Source organism: Lissotriton vulgaris, chromosome 3_1, assembly GCF_964263255.1.
Source record: "Lissotriton vulgaris chromosome 3_1, aLisVul1.2, whole genome shotgun sequence".
NCBI lineage: Eukaryota > Metazoa > Chordata > Amphibia > Caudata > Salamandridae > Lissotriton > Lissotriton vulgaris.
Genome location: NC_141689.1, coordinates 2,137,071,128 through 2,137,097,747, shown reverse-complemented (window position 1 = coordinate 2,137,097,747; position 26,620 = coordinate 2,137,071,128). Strand labels below are relative to the sequence as shown.

Below are 26,620 nucleotides of genomic sequence, written 5' to 3'. Positions count from 1 at the left end.
CAGCCCACATCATGAAGTAATGCATTTCAAGGTCCTAATATGTGATAATGAAGAAAAGGGTGGGAAAGTGAACTAAAACAGTTGCCTCTGATCACACAATTTGGTTAAGTGGAGAAGCCAGGATTAATGTCAAGTTTTTGGTTTCACATTGGGCAATTCAGGCGCTAGATGTATATGGTTTGCTTCCCCTACACCCACCTTACCACTACCCCATCCCCCCACCTCCTAATGCCACTGCTGAAATGAATGAAGCCTTCGGTCACATCACAGACCAAACTTTGTGGCCCCTGGCACAATGTGTGCGAGCACCCATGTGTTGGTTTAGTCCTTGCACAGCCTGGCAAGTCCTCAGTGGTACATACACTAGTACACCTTCTCACTTGCAGTTTCCGCCCAAACAATAACATAAAATAATAGGTTTATTTGTAGACAGCACACACTGACCACCTGGGGGTAAATGGGAACTATTGACAGATAACAGGTGTTTAATATTCCTCAACATTTTGGTACTCATGTTGCGATCCGTGGAAGGATGAAAGGCTGGGTGGACCCACTGAGATTGAAAGTATATATATTGCTTGACCCAGCTTAAATTAATTTTATTCTGTGCTTTTACCCTGTTAGGGAGGAAGGTTTACTCTGGCTCTGCGATGGCAGAGTTTGAACACCGGGGCGTGCTTTGCCTTGCACTCCCTGCCAGGGAGGAGCGCAGCAGCCCAGGTCCCCGTTAGGCCCCGAGCCCGCAGTGCTGCAGAGGCCCCGGCCGCGCAGGCACTAATGAAGCATGTGATTAGTGGGAGGCGGCCTCGGGATCGGGATTTGCATGGGCGGATGGCAAAGCCCCTTCCACCCGCCTTGTTTATTTTTAGCTGCTCTGCTGCTGGTGGCGGTGGCGGCGGGGACGCGGGTCTCACTTGGGTCGGTGGGTCCGTGGGGACAGCGGCGGCGCGGTGGGTGGAGGCTGAGCTAGCGAGCGCAGCGGTGATCCCGCCCCCGGCCGCCGAGGAGAGCGGTGTCAGCGCAGGATCCCCGGGTGTCAGCGCGCGCTGCGGCTCTCCCCTCACGCGCAGAGCGGGCTCGCGAGGATGGCCAGCCCGGGGCTCGAGCTGGCCGGGGTGCCGCCGCCGCAGGAGCCGGCCCCCGAGGCAGCCTTCAGCGAGGCGCAGAAATGGATGGAGGTGAGTGTCGGGGGGAGCGGGCCTGCCCTGGCAGCCCGGTCCGGTGTCCCCGGGGCATGGCGGGGTGAGTCTGGGCGCACTGATGGAGAGGTAGCTGGCCATGCAACTCACTGCGGAGCCCGTTAGTGCACAGGCGGGGAAACCGGTGCCCGTCTCCCGTGCATACCTGCCTGAGTGTGGGAGCAACCAGTCCCAGGGGGAGGGGGGTGCGGCAAAAATAAGTCTTGTGTTTGCTCCTTTACCTGTTTGACGTGCCTGCGAGTGAGAGCTGTTACCCTGTACCTCTTGAGAGCCGCTACCCTGTACCTCTTGAGAGCCGCTGTTAGCTTCACTGTAACTATGCTGGGCGCTATAGCAGCGTGCTGCGGTCCCTAACTCTGGCAGTCGTTCCATAGCGCTTCTAACTGGCATCCTGGAACCGTGTCATTAATGTAGGTGATGCAGGCAGAGGGGTGACCCAGGCTTGGACGGGTACCGTCTGCACCTCCAAAACCCTGGTGGAAAACTTCCTTAGTGTTGCAAACTCCTTTCTGGACCGGTTCACGGCTTGCACTTCGTTCAAGTCGAGGGGTTTGGCGGTGGGCTCGCGCGCACACCTCTCTGTGGGAGCGGAGGCCACTTTCCATTGATAATCCCTAATAGCTAGACAGGTGACGCCGGGCACCCCTGCCTGCGTATCTTGGTAGTGACCATGTGGAGCGTGTCATAGAGTGACAGGGCCAGCCTTTCCTGAATGACAGACGCATTGCGTGACTGACGGCTGCGCCTGTTAACGTGGGCTGTAAAAAGACTGAGGAACTTTCCATTACTCTGCTGCTGTGTGGCAGTATTAGCTTATCCTGACTGATAGCGTCACGCAGGAAAACAGGCCCACACACCAGCCAGGCTAATACATGCAGGCGCCGTGTTGTTAGCAATGGAGGGAAAATACACCTAGAATTTACAGAGAAATTGTTCTAAGAATCAGTCTCGAATTTTATTGGAGAATGTACGACCCCTTTTTAGGATGCAGCTACAACCTGGTCATGTTGTTGTAAGTCGGTGCTTGTATTTGTTCTGTTGATCTGCAGGTCTATGGGTTTATTTTTAGACTTTATCCTGGGAAGTAATTCCAGTAATGGTGTTAATGCCATTAATACATTTACCTAAGTGTCCAGTTTACTGTGTAGCTCACCTGTTGCAAGATTGCGTGGTCCTGGTTGTGTGTACTACAGTATATGCGAGGTGTTCCCAGACATGCCTTTCTAACGAGCAGTTGGCCACTTGTTGCATCAAAAGAGATGTGCCACAGGGCAGCACACCAGAACTGCAACCAGCCTGAGCATAGCGTTATTGTAGATGGGTGTTCACTGTGTGCTCTGCTTATGGTTGGCCGGGTATGCATTATTTAACAGCAAGCAGCTGTCTGACACCTGTTACATTGCTGTGAAGATACAGAAGGCCTTACAAGCAGAATAGAATTATTGCCTGCCCTTGTCACCGAATTTACTTCACTTTTTATGCATGCATTTGCCCCTCTCTCAAATTATATCAAATCATATCATTGACCAAGATAAGCAATAAATGAGGGGCAAAGAAGCCAGAGGAGTCATGAACAGAAGAGCCACGCTTCTAAGGCTTTGCTAAAGGAGGGTAGCACATGTCAGGCACGTTCAGCTATGGCCGAAGAGATGAATAGACGTGCTTATCTGTTTGTAGATGGTCCATGTCCCCTCTTTAAAAGGCCCCTCTATTTCCCATACAGCTCCCCGGAGCGCTGCTCTGCAGTCGGATGTTGCGAGAAGTGGCCTTCCATCATGCATTTGGAAACCATTGCTAGTTACAATAGTTTTTTGTGTTCCCGCTCTAGTCTGTGACATCTCTGGTCCAGCCCCAAGACAGACTCCTTTGTGTTGTAGTCACACTGAACTCTTCTTTGTTAGGAGTTGTGCAAACTCATTGCGTCATGTGAGAGTGAGGCTCGAGCAGTCGTGAGTTATCGGGTTATTGATTGACTATGAACTATAGTGAAGCTAAGTCACAAGTGATGTGGGGATACACTTAGTGGTACTGGTTAATTCTGCTCCCTGGAAATGGCTAGTCTACTAAGTAATATTGACTTGTATAGCGCACTAATCACAGGAGAGGGTATCCAGGTGCTTGGCCAGGTGTGTGGTCACTACTGCTGTACTCTTAGTGTATGGACAAGTCATTTGTGTTGCCCTTTGTAGGTACCAGTGAGTGAATTTTGAACAAATGTGTTCTTGGGAAGACTCAAATAAACCAAAGTGTGGATGTTCTATTAACAAATTAGTAAAACTCACTGATGTACTGGTGCAGTACCTGCTAGAATAAACTGTTACTGTACTGCACAGTAGGCCTGTGTTGCTCAATATTTACTGGTGCCATTTTTTAGTTGGCATGAAATTTGCTAATGAGGATTGACACCTGTAAGAAATTGAGATTATTATTATTTGGGGTGAGTGATTACCTACCTCAAGGGATTATCACAACTCTTGTAAGAACGAACCTGCAAAGTCACTAAATGAACCCAAGTTCAACTTCCTGGTAGCTATTTATTTAGTAGTTTGTAAAGCGCGCAGCTACCTCCAACTGAGGTGTCCCGGCGCTGAAGACAGTATCTCGAAAGGGTCAGAGGGATGTAGGAGGGAGTGGGTAGATTAGATGAGGGAAAAGAGCCAGGTCTTGAGTTTTTTTCGGAATAGGGGCTCTGACGTCAGGAATCTTAGCTCTATAGGAAGGTGGTTCCACAGTTTGGAGGTGGCTACTGCAAAGGCCCTTCCTCCCGTACGTGCCAGGCGGAAATGGGGGCAGATCATAAGGTGGAGATGGTTAGATCTGAAGTTTCGGGGGGCTTGTGAGAACTTCATTCTACGACGCAGGTAGGTAGGGCCTCGATCATTAAGAGCTCTAAAAGCCAGGGTTAAGGCTTTAAATTGAATGCGTAGTCTCACTGGGAGCCAATGAAGTTTGATCAGATGAGGTGAGATGGAGTGGCGATAGGGGATGTTGCAAATCAGCCTGGCTGCTGCATTCTGGACTGTCTGTAGTTGATTTATGAGATACGCCGGGGCACCTGCATACAGGCTATTTGCGTAGTCCAAATGAGCGGTGATGAGGGCATGGACTACTGTCTTACGTGAGTCTAGTGGCAGATAGGGGATGATTTTTTTATGATTCAGAGCTTTCCGAAGCAGGACGAGGTGACTTTATTAATTTGAGTCTTGCAGGAGAGGGCAGTATCATATTGGAAGCCTAAGTTACAGGCAGCTTGGACTGGTACCGGAGGAGGGTTAAGTTCAATCGGCCACCAAAGTATGGGAGGAGTGGGAGATTTCTGATTAAAAAATAAGACTTCCGTCTTATCTGTATTAAGTTTTAAGTTGTTAGAGGACATCCAGGTGGCGATATTCATCATGCAGTGGCGAAAGTTGTGGATTGATTTTTCGGAGTGGTCTTTGAAGGAGAACACTAGCTGGGTGTCGTTAGCGTAAGAAATTACTCTTGACGTCCCATGATTCTACAACTTTTGCCAGTGGTTTTAGATAGATTCAGAAAAGGGGGTGGTGATGAACAGAGTGTCTGAATTGAGCAGACCACTCTTACCCAGTCCAAAGATCAGGGCTTGATCCATCACCGGTATTTATCTCACTGCCCCATCCCAGCTCAGAACCTGGCTATATGCAAATCAGTCTGTCCCTGGCCCAGTGCATCATGGGAACAGGGCAGACTAAACTACCAAGCCAATTCTTCACCAGAAAGGAAACAAGCTACCGGGGACCGGTTTCTGGCATTTCAGCCTCTTCGGCCCGGCTTGCTTGAATCCTGATGGAGCAGTGAGAAAGGGACTCATGTCTGAGTATACCCTGCCACACCTATAGTGGCCAAAATCGATTCAGAAAAGGGGGTGGTGATGAACAGAGTGTCTAAATTGAGCAGACCACTCTTACCCAGTCCAAAGATCAGGGCTTGATCCATCACCGTTATTTATCTCACTGCCCCATCCCAGCTCAGAACCTGGCTATATGCAAATCAGTCTGTCCCTGGCCCAGTGCATCATGGGAACAGGGCAGACTTAATTGGCTTGGTAGTTTGGTTTGCCCTGTTCCCATCATACAATGGGACAGGAACAGACTAATTTGCATGTAGCCAGGTTTTGAGCTGGGATGGTGCAGTGAGCTAAAAAACGGTGATGGATCAAGCCCTGATCTTTGGACTGGGTAAGAGTGGTCTGCTTAATTCAGACACTCTGTTCATCACCACCCCCTTTTCTGAATCATTTTGTCCACCATAAGCGTGGAAGGGTATACTCAGATGTGAGTCCCTTGCTCATTGCACCATCAGGATTCAAGCAAGCTGGGCCGACGACGGCTGAAATGCCAGAAACCGGTCCCCGGTAGCTTGTTTCCTTCCCAGTATAAGAATTGGCTTGGTAGTTTGGTTTGCCCTGTTCCCATCATACAATGGGACAGGAACAGACTAATTTGCATGTAGCCAGGTTTTGAGCTGGGATGGTGCAGTGAGCTAAAAAACGGTGATGGATCAAGCCCTGATCTTTGGACTGGGTAAGAGTGGTCTGCTTAATTCAGACACTCTGTTCATCACCACCCCCTTTTCTGAATCAGTGGTTTTAGATACACATTGAATAGGAGCGGGCTGAGGGCAGAGCCTTGAGGAACGCCCCAAACCAATGGTTTCTTGGTGGAAAGGAAGGGGCCCAGCATCACCTGTTGAAATCTGTTCGTAAGGAAAGATTGAACCCAGGCGAGGGGAGTTCCGCTGACACCTACCTCTTGCAGGCGAGCAAGTAGTATGTTGTGGGAGATGGTGTCAAATGCTGCGGATAGGTCGAGGAGGACCAGCATGGCCTCCTCTCCCCTATCCGTACATTCTCGAATCGACTTGGATACCTCAAGTAGAGCTGACTCGGTATTGAAGTCCGGTCTGAATCCTGATTGGGAATCATGGAACAGCGAGTTTGACTCTAGGTAGTTGGACAGCTGCTCTTGTACCGCTTTCTCGAGCACCTTGGCAGGCTTGGGTAGGAGTGAGATTGGTCGGTAATTGCTCAGGCAGGTAGGATCGATGCCTGCTTTTTTTTAAATTGGAATTAGAATTGCGTGTTTCCAGGCGGAAGGGACAACACCTGAGTATAAGGACGAGTTCCACATTTCAAGTAGGGGGTTAATAACTAAAGGGGCAATTTTGTTCATGATTAAGGCCGGGGCTGGGTCCAATGGTGAGCCTGATTTACATTTCAAGATTAAATTCAGGGCATGCTCCTTGGTGAGAGGTTGAAAAGCAGTAAATGCATTTGTGCAGATGATGGTAGGGTCTTCAGTAATCTCGGTACCGTTCTGAAGAATAGTTGCCGCAGTGTTGGCAATTTTTTTTCTCCAAAAAATCTGATAAATCTTCACTAAGTGCTTGGGAAGGGGATACTGGGGTGGACAGAGCAGTGGGATTGGTAAAATCTTTAACAATGTTAAAGAGGGCTTTGGTAGAGTTTTTTGCAGTGGCAATAGTTTCTGCAAAATAGGTGCTCATAGAGTTGCGTTTGAGTTTGCGAAACTCTTTGAGGGCCTGTCTGTAAAGAGCCTTGGCTGCAGGATCATAGGTCTGCCGTCATTGTCGCTCCATCTTTTTACATCTGCTTCTATTTTCCCTAAGTTCTGGAGTGAACCAGGGGGCTGAAGGTTTTTGTCTGCGGGAGGTAAGGGTTTGTAAGGGGGCTACTTTCTCAATAGCAGTCGTGAGATCGTTATTGAGTGTAAGAACCGCTTCGTTGAGATCGTCAGGGAAAGGGTTTAAGCTGTTATTATATGATTGTTCTAGGGCAGTACGTGAGATCTTGTGCCATTTTCTGCCTTGTGTTCTGATGGCAGAATCCTTCTCGACAATTTGAGTTGAAGATACCTCGAATGGGATCAAAAATGGTCAGACCATGTCAGAGGTATGGAAGGAAGGATTTTTAGCTTTGTGCAGTTGGAAAAGATAAGGTCAAGGGTATGTCCTGCGGCATGTGTGGGGCCCCTTACCCCTTGAGTCAGATTTATATTTTGCATGGATTCTAGGAGATGAGTGGCGCGATTGCAGCTACTTACATCAATGTGATGGTTGAAGTCTCCCAGTACCGTGAAGTGAGGGTGTTTAAGAGACAGATCTGCGGTGACTGCTAGTAGTTCAGAAATGGCAGACTGTGAGGTGTTAGGGGGGTTGTAGACCAAGATCCCTGAGAAAATGGCTGTGGTGGAGTCAGTGACAGAGAAATATAGTGCTTCTATAGGCTTTATGGTTGTAATTTTTCTAGACGTGATAGTCAGATGAGTCTTTAAGATTACTGCGAATCCTCCTCCCGTTTTGGAACCTTCACGGCTTATTCCAGTGAAGCGGTAACCGGTGGGTACGGCAAGAGAGATGTCTGGTTTGGAGAAGTCTTTAATTCATGTCTCAGTTATAAACAGTAAGTCCCAGGACATGGAGGACAATAACAGCCAAATGCCACTAGCGTGGCAAGGTAGAGAGCGACAGTTCACCAATCCCATAGAGTATGTTTTAATGGGTGTGGGCTGACTAATTGCTGGGTCATGGGGGCGAGTCGAGTGGGGTGAGAAAGAGAAAGAAAGGGCAATTGTGACATTTGTACAAGAAAGGGCTGGACAGAGGGAGGTTGCACGGTGTAGGGGAAGTGCAAGTTATCTTACCTAGGTCTAAAATCTGTGACCTGGTCCACCTTAGCCTCTGATCAGGTAGAGGACTGACAGCATGGCTGGCCCTAGGCCCGGAGCTGGCGTGGATGGGCGCAGACGGGCTTGCCTTAGGCGCTCTCGCCCGCTGCGCGTTCAGAAGATGCACATAATTTGTAGAGGATGGGAGACGACAAGGAGGGGCGTGGCCTCAGAAAAGGGGCGTGGCCATAGGGTGCGCCGGTAATGGTGGCAAATGCAGTTTGTTGATGTTCCCGCGGCAGCGGTAGGATCCGCTGCGCGGGCTTTGTCAGGAGCGTGAATTGCAGGTAAGGTGGGTTTTAAAATCAACACACACAAATAGTGACTCTCAATTTTTAAAAAGTTCGCTAGTCAGGCTCCCGGCTTCCCCCTCAGGAGAATCTATCTATTACACAGAACAGACTTAACTTGGGGCAATGTGTAAAATATTTATGCAGTAACAAAACAGAAGCAATGTCAAAACGCAAAACAATAGAAATCTCCAACCAAATTAGAAAAATGTAATAAACACTATGACCCCTATATAACAAAACTCCAATAAGTTGAACAGGAGATATAATTATTTTTGTTAAGATTTAAGCAGGATTACGCCAAGAGGCATAAAACGCCAGTGATAGTCAATGGTAGTGGTAGACTGGGGCCTAGGCGCAGTTTGAGGCTGACTACAAAGGACTCTGGTTTGAATACACCAACTAGGTTCGTCCTAGTCAAATATTGATCCTTCTGATTAAGTCCTTTCAGTCCCAATCTACTTCAGGAGAACACTTTTAAAGCCTCCCAGGACCTCAGGGGAGGGAAGCATTTAGAAGCTCTCAGGGTGTCAGGCAGAGGCCAACAGCAGGGTCCAGTTCAGGTCCAAATACCACTGGACAGCTGGTTTGTTGCAGGAAAGAAAGGTCTCTTGTAGCCTGTTGTATCCCTGTAGCTAAAACACAAGGCCAGCAGTTTGACCTTGGGAGTCCACTTCTTGGTCCTGGGTACAAGATGCAGCAAATCCAGCCCCTAAGGGCTCATCTTGGGTAACAGACAACAGAACCAGTCTTCATAGGTTCGTCTTCAGGCCCAACAGTGTTCTGAAGTGGGTGCATCAAGATGTCACATTTATGCCTGACACAAGCTAGTGGATGGGAATGTCTCTTGGGCACGCACTAACCACTGGGGTAAAAGTTTCCGTAGCCAGCCCTTCCCACTTTGGGCATTTTCAAGACGGTAAAAGTCTTCAACCTCAGTAAATGGGGGCTCTGAGGACTGGTAGTATGTGTGGGAAGTATAGTATGGCAATCTTAGTGTCCTATTCCACACAAAAGGGAGTGGTGAGGGTCACAGGATCACCTACTCCGAACCCCCAGTCGATACTTTACACACCAGAAGGAGTAGGGAGCAATAAAATACCTGTTCCTTGTGGTGGCACGTGCTGTGTGTCTTAATACTGCCCTAACTCACACTAATAGTGTGACAAACTTCATCATAGGGCTGCTTCTATACACCCCGGTGCAGCCAACACCTGGGGTGGATCCACAGGGTAGGGGAAGACAATACAACACAAAAGAGAATCCATGCAAAAAGTGACTGGGAACGCCGGAAGTGAAAGTGCAGTGTGATGTGGATTAAAACTAGCTCGGAGGTGCTGCTATGCCTATAACTTTATTCCTGGACCCTCTGGCCAGGGTTAAAAAAGTGAAGGATGGTGGTGATTGGGAGATGTAATGTGCTCTTTACACTCCTCCTTACTGCTGGATGGTCGACATGTTTCGGCCGTGTGTCTGTGCCCCTCGTTTGGGTTCACGCCGGCCTTCTTCAGGACTCTGCCAGCCAGTGTCACTGTGTAGCTCTTCCACCTCAAGTTGAGATAAGAGGATGTCAGGACCCCTAGTTCCGTACCAGAGGAAATTCCTCAAAGATAAATACAGTTTTTACGAGTTTACCCCTAAGTCCTGTTTGAAATGGCGGTAGGCAAGGAGACCCCCCATATAATCACACTTACTCCAAGGGTGGTGCTCCTCAAGTCAGCTGCTTGCCTCTTCCCGCAGCGTAGGCCTGCCACATCTAACACCGACAATCTAGTTTGAAACAGCCACTGTACCTCCAATAAAGCCAGAGACAGAAGTTGTGTAGCACAAAAGCAGGGTTTTCCAGCAACCAGGCAGTGGATAAATAAGAATTGTCTTGGCATCCTGTTCTGTGTCTTTTATGTATGCCCTTAGTATTATATGTAAACTTAGCAGACCTGGCAAGCAGGGTTTTACACAGAAATTTGAAAAAGGATGCCCATTCAGGTCAGCCTATTGTTTGCACCTGGTAGACATTTCACACCTCACTGACAGCTATTTAAATGCTAACCAATGACTGATAGAAGTTTGAGCGCAAATTAAAAATATCCTAAAGGAACTTCATGCAGGGAAAAAGTAACTTTCAAAAAGTTTGTTTTTCTTTAAATCTATGAAACATCTGAGTTGGATTGGATTTTTAATAACTGTTAAAATAGTTGTTTATTTTTCTGGCAAGTCCTGTTGCTGAGATACAGTATTAGGATTTAAATCTTTGCTCTGGTTTTCTACATAGGAGTGCTAGGTCTGCTGCTGAGAATAATAGTTTTTGGGTGCTAGTTATTATAAGGAGATGTTATCATTAGATTTCTACATGTACGACTTTTAAATATCATGTGTCCTCCCTTGTAGACTACAAGGCCTACAAAGAGATGACTTATTAATACTTAAAAGGGAGGTTTTGACCTATAAAATGTATTAATTTTGATAGGTCCAATCGCAGCGTTTAAGCTGTCAGTCCGGCTACAATTGTAGGCCTGAAGACACGTTTTACGCCGTCACTATAATGGATGGGACAATAGATGCTACAGTTCACTAGTAACATTTATCGTACAGGCCCTGGGTGTATTTTTCACATATACTATTGACTTACAGTTTAGCTAAATACAAATTAGGAATATGACAAGTTTGTTTGGTTTAAAGGGTTAGCACAGGCATTTTACCGCTAGTTAATGGGGTTAAAGTGCACAGAGTTCTAAATCTAGCATAAATATAGGGTTCAGCAGAAGATGAAAAATCCAGGGGGACCACACACAAAAGGTTGGATTTTCAACAACACCTATCGGTCATATCCTTGAAGTGACAGCTTTTCCATACCTCCTCTGCTGTAATCGTAGTTTTTAATATCAAGGCTTTTGGAAAATATAATTTTTCTTTTTAGAATAAAGCCTTTAGCAACAAATCCTATGGGTTCATTTTGATTTATCCAAGGATATTGACATAAACCTGCTGTTTGAGAGGACAAATAACGCAAGTGCTCTCTATCACAATAAGAACTTCTGTCAGGGGTTACAATAACTGCCAAAATTCAAAACATTGTTGACATTAACTTAAAACCATTGATTTCTAGAACCAAGAAGGAGATGATCCGACTGGATAATTTACATCTAACTATAGGGGGTAGCTGTAATTTGATTAAGATGCTTTTTTTTCCCCGATTTCTATATTTCATTAGGACTATCTGCCTTGAATTTTCCCCTAAAATCTTTAGGAGTATCGACTCTATGCTCTCAAGTTTTATTTGGGGATATAAAAAACCTTGACGGGCACTTAAACGATTGGTATTACCGAAGGAAAAGGGAGGTTTATCCCTACCAAATTTCAAGCTGTATTACTGGGCCACTGTCCTAAAATATTGCGCCAATTTGATCTTGATCGATAGTATTAATCAAGAGATCCCGACCCCTCAAGAACTCCTACTAGGAGAAGATTGTGCTGGTTGCTTCTGGCGACATACTAACGATAACTATTTTAAGAAAGTCATGTTTAAGACTAGCGTAGGGGCTTATAAAGCAGGGAGCAGTATACGTAAAATGCTGGGGCTTGGGCGATTCTCATTTTACACACCAACAAATAATAATAATGATCTGCCTCTAATATTTCATGACAATTCTATAAATAGATGGATATTGGCAGGGATGGTGGAACTGGGTTGCTTTTATAAACAAGGATGTCTTAAGACTTTTGAGGATCTGCATGAGGAATATAATATTAGCCATAGGTATTTTTTTAAGTTTTTGCAGGTTAGAGATTTCCTAACGAAGAAAACTGTTGGGCGGGAGAATTTCCAGAACAATCAATTGATTCATAATTTATGTAAAAAAACAACTCCCAGGATTGGGGAAATCTATGAAACATTGAATTTAATGGCCCCAGATGATATGGACAAACATTGCGTAATTTGGCAGGAACAACTAGGAGTACATCCCAATATCCCCCGCATAGCATATGAGCTCGCATTACATTCATTAATATCAATAAAGCTACAGACACAATTTTATAAAACTTTCTTCCTATATTACACCTCCAAGAAAATTGCTAAATGGGGAAGGGAACAGGGAAGGGAACAACATGCCCTCGCTGTGCACTATACGGGGCCGATATTATACATATATTTGCCACATGTAATACGCTGACTAAGCTGATTAATGACATCTCTGAATTTCTATCAGAGGTTTGTCAAACAAGAATTGAAATCTCAACGGAGGAAATCATGCTGGGGGTAGCAAATTGTGAATTGCAGACAAACATTCAGGGCTTAATATTCGTGGCCATGGCTATACTTCGACTTACTATTGCCTCAGCATGGTTAGATCCTGATCCACCGGCATTTCAACAATGGAGGTCTAGACTATTAGCCACTTGTATGACACAATTGAGATCAGGGTTTTTAGTTGAGGGAAATACTGGGCGCACTGCTCACGGGAGTAACACAGGTATGGATAGGTGAGGGTGCATACAGGTGAGGGGATGAAAGCCCTAAACCCCTCCAAACATGTGTGCCAAGACACACACTAAGTACATGAAAAAAGATCTGTTGCACACCCAAAGAAAGTACAGAAATTATGTCTCAATGGACATTTAAAAGTTCAAGAATCCACATTCGTAGAAGAAAGAGGACAATTGGTGAACTGGTTCCTCTTTAATGTTATGGGTAGCCAGCCGACACGTGTTTCGTCGCCAAGAGGTTACAGAACTTTGGCGACTCCTCAGGGCTGTAGTTGGTGAGTATATGGCCACAGGTCGCTGTGCCGGTGATAATTCCAACCCGGCTCCGCTCGAGACCAGGTATACTAGAAGTAATCGTCTGGACGAGTGGTCCAGTCCAAAGTCACTGTTCCGTATGAAGGGCGAACTTGAAAGTGCGTTACTTGAAGATCCCAATCGAGTTCTGTCTCGAAATGACCGGGATTAAAACGGCATCCACTTATTCAAAATGTAGGTAATGTAAGGCTCATCAGTATGGTTCCCGTATTGCGGGAGACGATGCGCAGGACAGGTACTCCTGCCGTGGTTCTGGTTCTGGCCTGGAAGTTGCAATTTATAAAAACAAAGGGCCTAAGAAAAGATTAATGGGCATGCGGATTTGGTCACCAATGCTATTGTGGATCCAGAGACATACATGATTGTATTTTCTGTATATAGCATTATCATCATCTTTATTTCTATTTCTTTGTACCCATATGGTAAAGTATATCATACGGGATTAATTTCTGTTGTATGTATGTAATATGCTATTTCTTTATCTTTTTGACGTGTTCTTGGTCAGGGAAAGGAGGGGTGGGGAGGGTGGGAACACATTTTTTTATGTAAAAATTGTCAATAAAAAGATTTAAAAAAAAATAAAAGAACTTCTGTCTGGGAGGGGCCAATGCTCTCCCTTTTAATGTAGGGAGTCCTGGTTCGTGTGCCAGAATATTGAAGAGATTTTTCTATGAATGGAGCACTAGGTTTACATTTATTGTGCTTTCTGCCAGATTACTGGGATTTTGTGTGCATTTTAGGACAATTTAGTTAGTTTTTTTAACACCTTTTGACACAGATTACACTTATTCCAATAGATCATCCCCTCATCCACCACACAGCAAGACTCATACACCATCTCGATAATAAACGAGCCTATTTATGAAAACATATGGGCACACATTTGACCCTAATGGCCCACATATGTATGTAATGCCTACATACCAGGCTGCTGCTTTTGCTGTCATTTGGGTGCCCTTCTAGTTGACCTTAGGGTAAAGTTGCTAAGTAGAGTTTTTGCTGTGAAGGGTTATTGGCAGCATCATTCATAGCAGACCAGGTTGCCAGATACATTTGTCCAACTTGGAGTAGCATGTTAAAGCAAGAGTTAACATCACTGACTATGTTTAAATGACATTTACTTCTGCTCCAAACCAATATCTGAATCTCACATGGTAGTCACGGCAGGTTAACAGATATTGTTTAGGTGGTCATTTTCCTCACATTGTTTTGGTTAATTTATGAGTTTAGCTTCAGTTGTACTCTTTTTTTACACAGACCGTTTCTCCCATGTGTTTTATATTCACCTGCTTTGTATAGCTTTACCACATCGCTAATTTGGAATCTGTGTATTAAACGCCTGTGCTAACCTGAAGGGCCTGCTTTTGCACTGGTGGCGCCCATTGCGACAATGTTTTTTGGTACCCCCCCCCCAATGACCACCTCCGCCACTGATTCCCTCCCTACCACCCTTTAACAGTCTCCATAACCTCTCTCTCTGATTAATTTAATTTTGTAGTGTCACTCATAAAAGTGAAGGTTGTCAGAGCACCATGAACTCTAATCTATAGCTTGAAGTCTGTATGCAGTTCTATGATGACAGTTAATATCTCACTGTAATCTGCAACTAACAAAAGGAAGTCTCTGACAAAAGCAGTCATCCACTGACCTGTTTATATTATATTCACATTGTGATCTGCATGGTACATATTCTTTGCAGCAGGCATATTAACCCTCTGCACTATCTTACCATGAATCAAAACTTCCTCGAGTCAAAACTTCAACTAGACAAAAATACGATCTCACCTGGAAGAACATAATTCACCAGAGTTTGACATTTTAATTGTTGACAGAACATGTCTAGAGGCCAGGAACGGAGAAGCAGATGATTTTATGTACAATATAAACTGGCGCCCCCATTTAAAGTCAGCACCCGGTGCGGTGGCACCAGTCGCACCGCCCTAGAGCCGACCCTGCTGACCTGTTCACATTCTGGTCCAGAAGAGATGAAACCTCTTGGATCACCCAAGCAAGGCCTGTCCTGAGCTTCAGTGTGTTCTTTACCAATTTATATTTTAGAATCGGTTTTAACAAATTCCCAGAGAAACAAATGATTGAGGCGCAGGATCTTAGCAGGGACAACGTATTCGGACTCCCACTGTGGCTACCTTGGTGAGCATCTCTTAGGATTGCAAGGTGGCCACAGTGGGAGATAGCACGCTGGAACTGAATTCCCGTGCAAGTTTGCTAGCCTCATTCGGAGTTCCAACCACCAGGTCCATTATCTAGTTCTAAATGCATCTGTATGCGTCATTCAAGGCACTGTCCAAGGTCTACAGGAGAAATCAGAACACTCCTACAGGTGGACAGACAAAAGGCGAAAGTTCCGCAATAGAACATCTTGAAGGGAAGCATTACAACCTATTTAGATGACCAGGAGAGGAGGATGTTACTATTTTAAGGTTGTATAGAAGACGTAGAGGCAGGCTCTTTTTTCCTACAGACCCGGGAGCTAAGATTTGTGTCTGAAGGGTAAACCTGGCAGGATTAAATCGTCTTTCGATCTTTACAAGTTCGATAAAAGGAGTACTGTGTTGAGTACTAATGTGTAACTTGGACTCTTGACTTTCTTGGGTCTTATTCACAGCGCATGGTTGCAGGATGCTTTTCTTGGTGCTATTGGAGCAAACACTTCATTACAAGAAGGATAAGTGTGCTGATGTTGCTAATAGTGATTACTGCTAATGTTTTTCCTGCTTTCAGAGGCGTCATTCCACATAAAAAGGTGGTGCAATATGAACTTTTTATTGAAATGCATTGGGGCTTGTGAGTATTTTCAAAGTCCCTATAGGAGATTTAATTGCATGACACGGAAAGCAGGTCAGGAACTGTGTATGTGGGTCACCTGCAAACCTGCCCACACCAAACGGTGTTGTCAGTTGTTTTTCCAGACAGGTGTTCTGTATAAAGGTGCAATTGTGTGTGTTATGTCTGATTCTGATCGTCAACGCTTATTATTTGGAGTTCTCCGTGGTACTTACTGACTGGCAGGATCCTGTACAATACAGCATTTTGCTTAGCACAGATGTTTTATTTGCAACATTGGTTACATGTTGGCGATGGATCATAAATGGTACCTAATAACTATTGTGTGTCTAAACTTGTGTGATTGGATCAAAATATTACATAGTGAAGTTCATACACTTTCATTTTTTGGTACATTGTGTTATATGTGTATTATTAAACAAATTAAGGCCTTTGTCCTGCTTATAATGAGGAAGAAATTGAACAGACGGTAGATGAACTCTGTGGCTGTTGATCACTATTTATGTAGAGCAGACATGCATATTTTTTGTTATCTTAGGTCATTTACAAATGCCTTTACCCTAAAATGGCACAATTTATCCAGTGTGAAAAACACATTTGATACTGCTAGTCCATAACAGACGAGGAATTGATCATTGTTGGGAGAAAATGAGCCAGGCTATATACTATGCAACCTCTATGTGGAACACCTTGCATTGATCTGAATCAAGCTAGAATAGCCTGCTATCTAAATGCAGTTGACACCCAAGTGTACATGAAAATCGCGTCCGTCAAAGACATCCAACACCTATAGAACACTCTCCTCACAGTTCAAGCCTGGCTGACTAGCCACCATCTCAAACTCAACCTCAGGCAAAACTGAACTCCTCATTTATCCCAGAGAAAAATAATTTCCCGTAGACAGCTGGCTCGACAACCTCACGGCTCTAAACTGCAAACTGCCCATTTCTGACTCTGTTAAATCTCTGGGAATTACTCTCAACTGCCACCTAAGCATGAAAGACAATTTCAATGCCTCTGCAAAAACTGCATTCTACACGCTGAAAAACATAAAAATCAAACCTTTAATCCCATTTGAAGACCTAAAGACAGTGGTGCAATACTTAGTTATAAAAAAGAAATGTCTGTGGGTCAAAAAAGGAATAAAGGTTCAACTGTGTATCCTAAAGTGTAGCACAACCGAAGAAAACCAAATAAATGACTAGTGCAAATGTGCAACAAACAGCACTAAATTCCTTGAGTAGGAAAAAGTGCCCATCAGTTCCCACTCGGTACCGCCCTGTACATCATCTGGGCTCTCCTAACCCAGGAGAAAGTGTAGTCTGCCACTGGATGTTTTTGTGACAGACAAACAAATCAAGATGAACAATTGTTGATAAAAGGTGGTACCGAAAAAAATCAGTACAACAGGGTAACTAAATTGCAGTGCATAGGTGTGTAGTGAAAACTAGTGAAGTGTTGTAAAATTGGGTAGGATTGAGTAGAGATAAGCAATTTTAATGATTTCTCTCAATTCTCCCAATATTAAAATAGTGTAATGAACTGACAGATTTAACAAAATATCTGTGTGCAAGTACCTACTTATACACAGATATTTTGTTAACCGTGCCGGGTACACGAGGAGACTCTTGGCCTTGGAAGGTGCATCATTTATGATGAATTGCAGGGCCTGTGTCACTTGACACCCCTATTTCTCCCCATCACCTCTGGTAGTAGTTCCTTTGCTATTTGCATAGGGTTTGTCAAGTGGATGTGACCGTATTCTAGGCAACTGTTGTCGCCGTGATGGAGTTCTAGAGCGCTGTTGTGGATGTGGCACTATTCTAGATGACTGTTGTGGGTATTGTGTTATCTTACAGGGTTGTTGTGGCTCTGGCAGTATTCTAGAGGGCTCTCGTGCATGTGCCATTATTCAGGGAAGCTGTTGTGGATATGATATTATTCTAGAGGGCTGTTGTGGCTCTGGCAGTATTCTAGAGGGCCCCCGTACGTGTGCCATTGTTCAGGGAGGGTGTTGTGGGTAAGCCAGTATTCTAGAGGGCTGTGGTGAATGTGGCCGTATTCCAGAGGGCTGTGGTGAATGTGGCAGTATTCTAGAGGGATGGCAGTATTCTGAATGGCTGTGGTGAGTGTGGCAGTATTGTAGAGGGATGATGTGAAGGTGGCAGTATTGTAGAGGGCTGTTGTGAATGTGACAGTAGTCTAGAGGACTGCTGTGAATGTGGCAGTATTCTAGAGGGCTGTTGTGAATGTGGCAGTATTCTAGAATGCTGTTGTGACTGTGGCAGTATTGTAGAGTGATGTTGTGAATGTGGCAGTATTGTAGAGGGCTGTTGTGAATGTGGCAGTATTCTAGAGGACTGTTGTGAATGTGGCCGTATTCTAGAGGACTGTTGTGAATGTGGCAGGATTCTAGAGGACTGTTGTGAATGTGGCAGGATTCTGGATGGCTGTAGTGAATGTGGCAGTATTCTAGAGGGCTGTGGTGAGTGTGGCAGTATTGTAGAGGGCTGTTGTGAGTGTGGCAGTATTGTAGAGGGCTGTTGTGAATGTGGCAGTATTCTAGAATGCTGTTGTGACTGTGGCAGTATTCTAGAGGGCTGTGGTGAATGTGGCAGTATTCTAGAGGGCTGTGGTGAATGTGGAAGTATTCTAGATGGCTGTTGGGAATGTGGCAGTATTCTAGATGGCTATTGTGGGTGTGGCAGTATTGTAGAGGGCTGTTGTGAATGTGGCAGTATTGTAGAGGGCTGTTGTGAATGTGGCAGTATTGTAGAGGGCTGTTGTGAATGTGGCAGTATTGTAGAGGGCTGTTGTGAATGTGGCAGTATTGTAGAGGGCTGTGGTGAATGTGGCAGTATTCTACAGGGCTGTGGTGAATGTGGAAGTATTCTAGATGGCTGTTGTGAATGTGGCAGTATTCTAGATGGCTGTTGTGGGCGTGGCAGTATTCTAGAGGGCTGTTGTGAATGTGGCAGTATTCTAGAGTGCTGTTGTGAATGCGGAGTATTCTAGAGGGCTGTTGTGAATGTGGCAGTATTCTAGAGGGCTGTTGTGGATATTGCGCTATTCTATAGTGTTGTTGTGGCTCTGTTCGTATTCTAGATGGCTCTTGTGCGTGTGCCAGTAGTCTTGGGGGCTATTGTGAATGTGGCACTATTCTAGATGACTGGGTATTGGGGTATTCTACAGGGTTGTTGTGGCTCTGGCAGTATTCTATAGGGCTCTCATGCATGTGCCATTATTCAGGGAAGCTGTTGTGGATATGACAGTATTCTAGAGGGCTGCTGTGGATATGGTAGTATTCTAGAGGGCTGTTGTGGATATGGCAGTATTCTAAAGGGATGTTGTGAATGTGGCAGTATTCTAAAGGGATGTTGTGAATGTGGCAGTATTGTAGAGGGCTGTTGTGAATGTGGCAGTGCTCTAGATGGCTGTTGTGGGGTTTGTGGTATTCTACAGTGTTGTTGTCGCTCTGATCGTATTCTAGAGGGCTCTTGTGCGTGTGCCAGTATTCTTGGGGGCTATTGTGAATGTTGCAGTATTATTGAGGGCTGTTGTGACTGTGGCACTATTCTAGATGACTGTTGTGGGTATTGCGCTAATCTACAGGGTTGTTGTGGCTCTGGCTGTATTCTAGAGGGCTCTCATGCATGTGCCATTATTCAGGGAAGCTGTTGTGGATATGACAGTGTTCTAGAGGGCTGTTATGGATATGACCGTGTTCTATAGGGCTCTGGTGAACACAGTAGTATTCTAGAGGGCTGTTGTGGATGTGGCAGTATTTTAGAAGACTGTTGTGGGTTTGGCACTATTGCGCTATTCTACAGGGTTGTTGTGTCTCTGATAGTATTCTAGAGGGCTGTTGTGCGTGCTCCAGTATTCCAGGGGTCTATTGTGGATGTGGAAGTATTCTAGTGGTCTGTTGTAAACGCTACAGTATTCTAGAAGGCTGTTGTGAAAGCTGCAGTATTCTAGAGGGCTGTTGTGAAAGCTGCAGTATTCTAGAGGGCTGTTGTGAAAGCTGCAGTATTCTAGAGGGCTGTTGTGGATGCAGCAGTGTTCTAGAGGGCTGTTGTGGATGCAGCAGTGTTATAGTGGGATGTTGTAGATGCGGCAGTGTTCTAGAGGGCTATTGTGATTGCAGGAGCGTTCTAGAGGGCTCTTGTGGACGCTGCAGTATTCTAGAGGACTGTTGTGGACGCTGCAGTGTCCTAGAGGACTGTTTGTGCATGCAGCAGTGTTCTAGAGGGCTGTTTGTGGACGCGGCTGTGTTCTAGAGGGCTGTTTGTGGACGCGGCTGTGTTCTAGAGGGCTGTTTGTGGACGCTGCAGTGTTCTAGAGGGCTATTGTGGATGCTGCAGTATTCTAGAGCGCTGTTGTGGATGTGGCCGTGTTCTAGAGGGCTCTTGTGGACGCTGCAGTATTCTAGAGGACTGTTTGTGCATGCAGCAGTGTTCTAGAGGACTGTTTGTGCACGCAGCTGTGTTCTAGAGGGCTGTTTGTGGACACAGCTGTGTTCTAGAGGGCTGTCTGGGGACACAGCAGTATTCTAGAGGGCTGTTGTGGACGCGGCCGTGTTCTAGAAGGCTGTTGTGGATGCAGCAGTATTCTAGAGGGCTGTTGTGGATGTGGCAGTGTTCTAGAGGGCTGTTGTGAACGCAGCAGCGTTCTAGAGGGCTCTTGTGAATGCAGGAGCGTTCTAGAGGGCTCTTGTGGACACGGCAGTATTCTAGAGGACTGTTTGTGCATGCAGCAGTGTTCTAGAGGACTGTTTGTGCATGCAGCAGTGTTCTAGAGGGCTGTTTGTGGACGCGGAAGTGTTCTAGAGGGCTGTTTGTGGACGCAGCAGTGTTCTAGAGGTCTTTTTGTGGACGTGACAGTGTTCTAGAAGGCTGATGTGGATGCGGCAGTGTTCTAGAGGGCTGTTTGTGTACGTGGCAGGGTTCTAGAAGGCTGTTGTGAACACGGCAGTGTTCTAGTGGGCCATTTGTGGACACAACAGTGTTCTAGAGGGCTGTTGTGGACGTGGCAGTGTTCTAGAGGGCTATTTCTGGTTGCTGCCGTGTTCTACAGGGCTGTTCTGGATGTGGCCGTGTTCTACAGGATTATTATGTTGAAATAAAATATGACAGTTCAATGTTTGAAAATTAGTGGAAAAGTCGTGCTTCTTCCAGTTTGTGATTACATTTTAGTGCAGCAAAGCACGCCTGGAAGCCAGCTATCCGACAAGTTTTTTTCCTTTTATAGCTCTGTGAGTTGGCAGGCAATGTTCATGGTGCTTTCGCTGTAGAAATTAAGGGGCCACCTCAGTTGACGTGTGGTAAGCCTCGTAGGGCGTTGAAAGCCCGATGCAGACATGCCGGATACATGTTGTCATACTAAAGATTGTAAGTATAACTGATAGCAAATCCTCGTATAAACAGTGTGAGCACAAGCAGACCGGGCTAGCACAGCGTCCTGGGCTGTTTGAGAGTAGGTGATTGATGATCATTTTCTCCCAATTGTACATTTTCCAGTTGTGCCTGACCGGTTTTTTTCTGATCTGAACGTCGCGACAGAAGACTCACAAAAGGTTCAAATGTGAATATTATTATAATCTTAAGTGTAAAGTAATTTCTTTTTCTCCACCTTTCAATCTTTCACCCATAGACCTTTTTCCGTATGATTCTTGCAATAAGTATTTGAACTAACTGCAGCCTCCTGTGATCCCGCATGTTGTAAGATAAAAAGCTTTTGTCAACTTCTGGATTTGAAAAGCCCCAACTTCGAAGAGTACTCCTGCCAAAGCCTTTGTTGATGATGTGTGCCTTGTGTGGGCAGATCTCCCATCTCTACACCATATTTCCCAAACTCCTATAGTTTACACAGGTGGTTATCGAGCCAATGGTCAAGTTAGATGAATATAGGCACTCTCTCTTATAGTTAAATGAGTAAAGATACTCCCTCGTAATGACATCCTAAGAGACGTACCCTTTGCATAAGACTTTATAGCCTGATAATGAGACCCAACTAACTTTTGATGGGTCAAACAAAATTTAATTGTGAGTGACCCGCTTACTCATGTTGCCCATGATTAAAATATCAGTGTGATACACAATGTAGAGTTTTGATTGTATCCTAGAGCTTCTGAAGTGTGTTAAATACTTGTTCTAAAGTAACATAACTTTCAATCCAAATGGCTGCAGGGTATGAGACTCCATGTCATTCAGTCCTGGTTTTTCAGTCTACAGCCCTATGTAAGGTGGGACTTAAAAGTGCATGCAGCTAATGAAGAAAACAGGAGCACAAGTTCCAGAGTTCAAAGTGGAGTCCACACAGTGAGCACTGATGGAGTTGGAGCCAGTTGTAGTGAAGTCAGATGCAGACTTCCTGTATGAACAGCGGAGCCAATCTGCTATACCATTGCATTAGTAAAGCACATGGTGTGATGGCACAGGCAGACATGCAAGAAGTCTATCGTACTCCTGACTTTAATGGGTCTAATTTTCCAGTCAAACCTGTAAGGCAAAGTGAGCTATTTAATAGGTTTACTCACCCTACATCAGAATTAGAGTTGAATTTTAGATGCAAGTTTGCATTTATATTTGACAGATTTGAACGCTCAGCCCATCTACCCCCTCCTCCCCAAAAAAGTGCAGTGGCGACAGACACTAAAAAAGTCAAACTAGTGTACAGGATAAGCTGCAGCAGGGCAGTCTGCTGAGGCGGGTTTCCCTCCTTAGCCTGGATGCTGGTGAGTGCAGCATCGGGACTAAAGTGGGCCTAAGGCGCGGGCCTCTTTGGTGCATAGGTTGTCTCTAGCCGGTAACAATATGGCTGGTAGCCGTGGAGGCTGTGACGCCTCCCTTAATGTTTCCAATGCTTGTAGAAACAGAAGTGTGCACCACAGCCCACCCAGACACCCTCCAAGCCCCATGCTAACTGCTCTTCAGTGTCATCCATACAAAGGGACACCTTCTTCTCCTCCTGCTCCTTAACTTCCACCATCCACTACGGACCAAGTTTTCTTTCAGAAAATGATAGGGAGTCACTACTCCTCTTCCACAAGGTGCCCTTTGTATTCTTAGAGTTTTGCTTAAAGAATCCGTCCGGTAGGAAATCACCAACTATGTATATTTATTTCTCCTACTTTTTTGTGCTTTTGTGTTTTTGTAATTGTTATTCTATGTCTTGTTGTGCTGTGCTTTTGTGTCTGATGCCTGCTGAACAAGACTCAGACAGCAGAAACGTTTTGTTGTCTTAAAATGGTTTTCATCTGACCTTTAGGGCAGATCCTTTGACATGGTATGGACTTGCTATGTTTCAGTTAAGACATGTTGAAGTAATGCACATTTTTCTATCACTTGAAAATGTTGGATACTCCGAATTCTATTCAACACAGTCTTCAAACCTGGACATCTGTATGCATAATCAGCATAGCTGAGTGAGCCACGCCAAGAGTAGACATTTTATAAAGTCTTCTCAGTGTTACGAATGTTGAGGCACCCAGCTCAAAGTGCAGCTCCTTTTCCTAAAAATGCATCCTATAAATTCTTTCCGGGAATTATTCTTTTGATGGTGGCGGTAGTTTGGCAGTATGCAGCGCATTTACAGAAATGCAGCGCTGTGAAAATAGGTCCAATTAAGATCCACTTTGGATATCGCTTACTGTTTTAGACTGGTGGGGACGCCCATTTACTACTTCTTCCAGCTCAGCTGGGATTAAAGTATAATCCTTTTTTTTTTTGTCTGGAAGAAGACTGTTTAAGAATTCATGTGTTCCAGAGGACAGTTTGACTTTTCCAATGGAGACACATTAGGGCGAGTTGGCAAAGAGGTCCAGTAAATGCTCTGTTTCCTATACAAAAACCTGCTAACTTTCCTGTTTAGACCACACGTACTGAAGATACTCACGTGCACATCGTAGGTCGGGGCAGTAGCGGGAAGGAAAATGTGCTGATATTCTGTGTTCTCTTGGGCAGATGTTCTTAACATTTTGACTTCTGTGGATCTCCACTTAATCAGTACTGGAATCTGGATACGCTCCACTTATTTGTTACTGGAATCTGAGGACCCACACGGAACCATTGATTGGAATTCGGCGACCACGACCAAGTCATTATTGAATTCCGGGTACCTCAGCCTAAGCTAATGCAATGATTTGAACCACAAAACAATACACGCACATAGGGAAGCATTAACCCCTCCCCTGCTGGTGACGGAACCGCTCCGTCACCAGCCACGGACGCGCTGTGCTGATGACAGAGCGGTTCCGTCATGGCCCTATCAGCGCGCCTGCGTGGCGCGGATTTTGAGCCTGCTCTGGACGTTCTGTTTAGTGGGCGGAGCCGTGAAGGAACCGCTCCGTCATCAGCACAGCGCACCCGAGGCTCATGATGGAGCAGTTTCTTCACGAGCATGGGAGCGCCGCGCAGCCCCCCCCTCCCCAACATCTTAGCGCTGCGGCGGAATTGCCCCCGCAGCAAAGGGGTTAATCAAACAAATACATAAATGAAGAAATATTTTATTTAATTCACAAACCAATATAAACAAATCCAAAGCTTAATGGGAAGGTTAGAGCTTTTGTGAATTCATTTGAGAATACACTTTCATACTATGCACTATAGTCTGTGTGACTTTCAATTTTCCAACTTTATTTATGTACACTGTATTATTCTGTTAATATTATTACATTTTCCAAGCAGTCGGGGACCACCTGAGATATCATCTGGGACCCTAGGTATCCCTAGACCACCAGATAAGAACCACTGTTCCCTGTTTTTAGAACAGGCCAGTATAAAGAAGACTTGTGGCGTTTAAAGGAGATCTCTGGTCAATGGAGTTCAACTCCTCCCCGCAGGTTATACTTTTTCTGTTCCAAGGCCTCAAAGATTTTCATTGCTAAGGTTTCCATATTCGTGCAGGTTGTACATCATTTGGTAGTAAAGAGATATTTGTTTTAGTGTCGGAATTTTAGGGTGATTGGAAAGTAGCTTTCCCTATGTCTGCATGTTTCTAATGCCCCTACTATGTCCTCTGTGCCTCAGTAGCACCTTGCACTTAGAAAAGGAGGAAGCACCACCCCACAAATGGTTATCACTGTTGTACCTGGCCACTTCCAGATCGTAACTGGCAGAGACATGTTGTTCTGCTGCAGTAGGAAGTGTTCTACCTGCAAGAAACCTATGGACTCTTGGTGCGGATTGACCTTGATGTCCAGCTGAAATAAGGGTTTTAGTCTGTGTTGCAGGGAGACTTTTAAAACTATTAACCCCTGTAGCCAGTCGCTAAGGAGACTGACTAAAAGACTTAAAACTGTGTTTGCAACTTTTCCTCAAAAAGAACTGCTGCACATGAGTTGGGCACTTATTTGCTGCCGATGAAAGTGTACTGAATTGCTGATTCAGAGCTTTGACAGAAGGTCAGTGCGCCCGTCTACTGCATGCTTCATGCTTGAACCAGCGGCGTGAACTCCAGCACAAGGCTTGACACTACTCGATGTTCAACACTCAGATCAGCGGGCTCCAGCCATCTTCACTATATGGAAGACACAAAGATGCCAAAGGGGCCGATTACTCGGACCCAACTTTGATTTTCTTTTATATCTTCATTGGCATTTTTGTTAAAAACAATTTCAATTGAGCTATTGGAATGACCAAGAGCACATAAGGTGAGATTTCTCAACATATAAGCAGAGTAACAGTATCAACTAGTCACATTTAACTGCCTTATGTATGTCATTCATTAGGCAGGTAATTTCGAACCCTGCCTGCCCGGACTTGGCTTATTGGACAGTTAGCTGTTCATCTTCGGACAGGTTTGGCAGAGCGCCACAACCTCTGTTGCTGATTTCAGTAGACACCTTGCATCAGCTTCCTGCATCCTTTATCACCAGAGATTACCCATGCTGTGTTCAAACACGGTTGGTCGGTTTCAGCTTTTTATTGTAATTGGATTTAACGGGGTTTAGGTGAAACTAGTGTGTTCCTTTTTTGCCAGTACTCTGCGCTCTTTAACCTTTTTTGCCAGTACTCTGCGCGCTTTAATGGACACTTGACCGTCTGCACCCTACATTTTCTGTTTGCACATTCGATGATTAGTAATTCATGAACCACTGCTCCAGTTTTTACAAATTAACAATCTGTAAAGATTTTTATTTTTGTCTAATATTGAATTTGACCTTGATGTGTTCACAATTTACAAAATAATTGAAACCCAAAGTTATGTGCACCACATCCATTTTCCTCAAGTTTATAGTTACGCACGCTGGTCAGGGTTGCCAGGGGAAAACTTAATTTTTATCACAGACTGCACTTCGGTGCATAACATTCACTGGCGATTTACTGAGCTATATAAATATTATAATGGTTTATTTACTCACTCTGCCTGGTGGTTGTTCTGTGAAAACCACAGGCATGCGACCTCCTGTAAGGCGCGTGTGTATGTTGTGCTATGCAAGTAGGCCCTGGTGGAAGAACACCGCAACTTTATACAGTGTGGAGAGAAGTATTGTTTTAAGAACCCGTCGCCCCCACCTTGTGGAGCCCTACAAACGTCCAAGGCAGAAACAAAAATTTGCCTAGTGAACAAAACCGTTCTAAGCTGTACCAAAACCCGTATAACAGCCAAAATACAATACAATAGAAGGGTCTGTAAGAGCCACTGGGCCTCTTTTATTTTTCAGGAGTAAATTGCCGGAGTCACTCTTTTCTACGGCCCACAGGCCGCACCTGTGCTGGGCCCCTCTTCTGAACAATTCTCCATTATTAAAGGCGCAGTATCTCTTTCTCGCGAAGCCTCGGGTTTCATTGGGTCTATACAAACCACACAGAGGAGA

General features: G+C 45.1%; 1 protein-coding gene across 7 annotated transcripts in view; it reads left to right on the top strand.

The window, feature by feature from the left end:
* Window positions 1–949: 949 nt before the first annotated feature.
* The window catches only part of LIMCH1 (LIM and calponin homology domains 1), an 892,718-nt gene continuing 867,047 nt past the window's right edge, over window positions 950–26,620 (top strand). For 6 of the 7 annotated variants that reach the window (XM_086962709.1, XM_086962710.1, XM_086962708.1 and 3 more), the window contains exon 1: window positions 950–1,178. In XM_086962709.1, the coding sequence (XP_086818835.1) occupies window positions 1,086–1,178 (93 nt within the window). In that variant the 5' untranslated portion in view covers window positions 950–1,085. The remainder of the gene's footprint in view (window positions 1,179–26,620) is intronic. The other variant, XM_086962707.1, reaches the window with a different exon arrangement.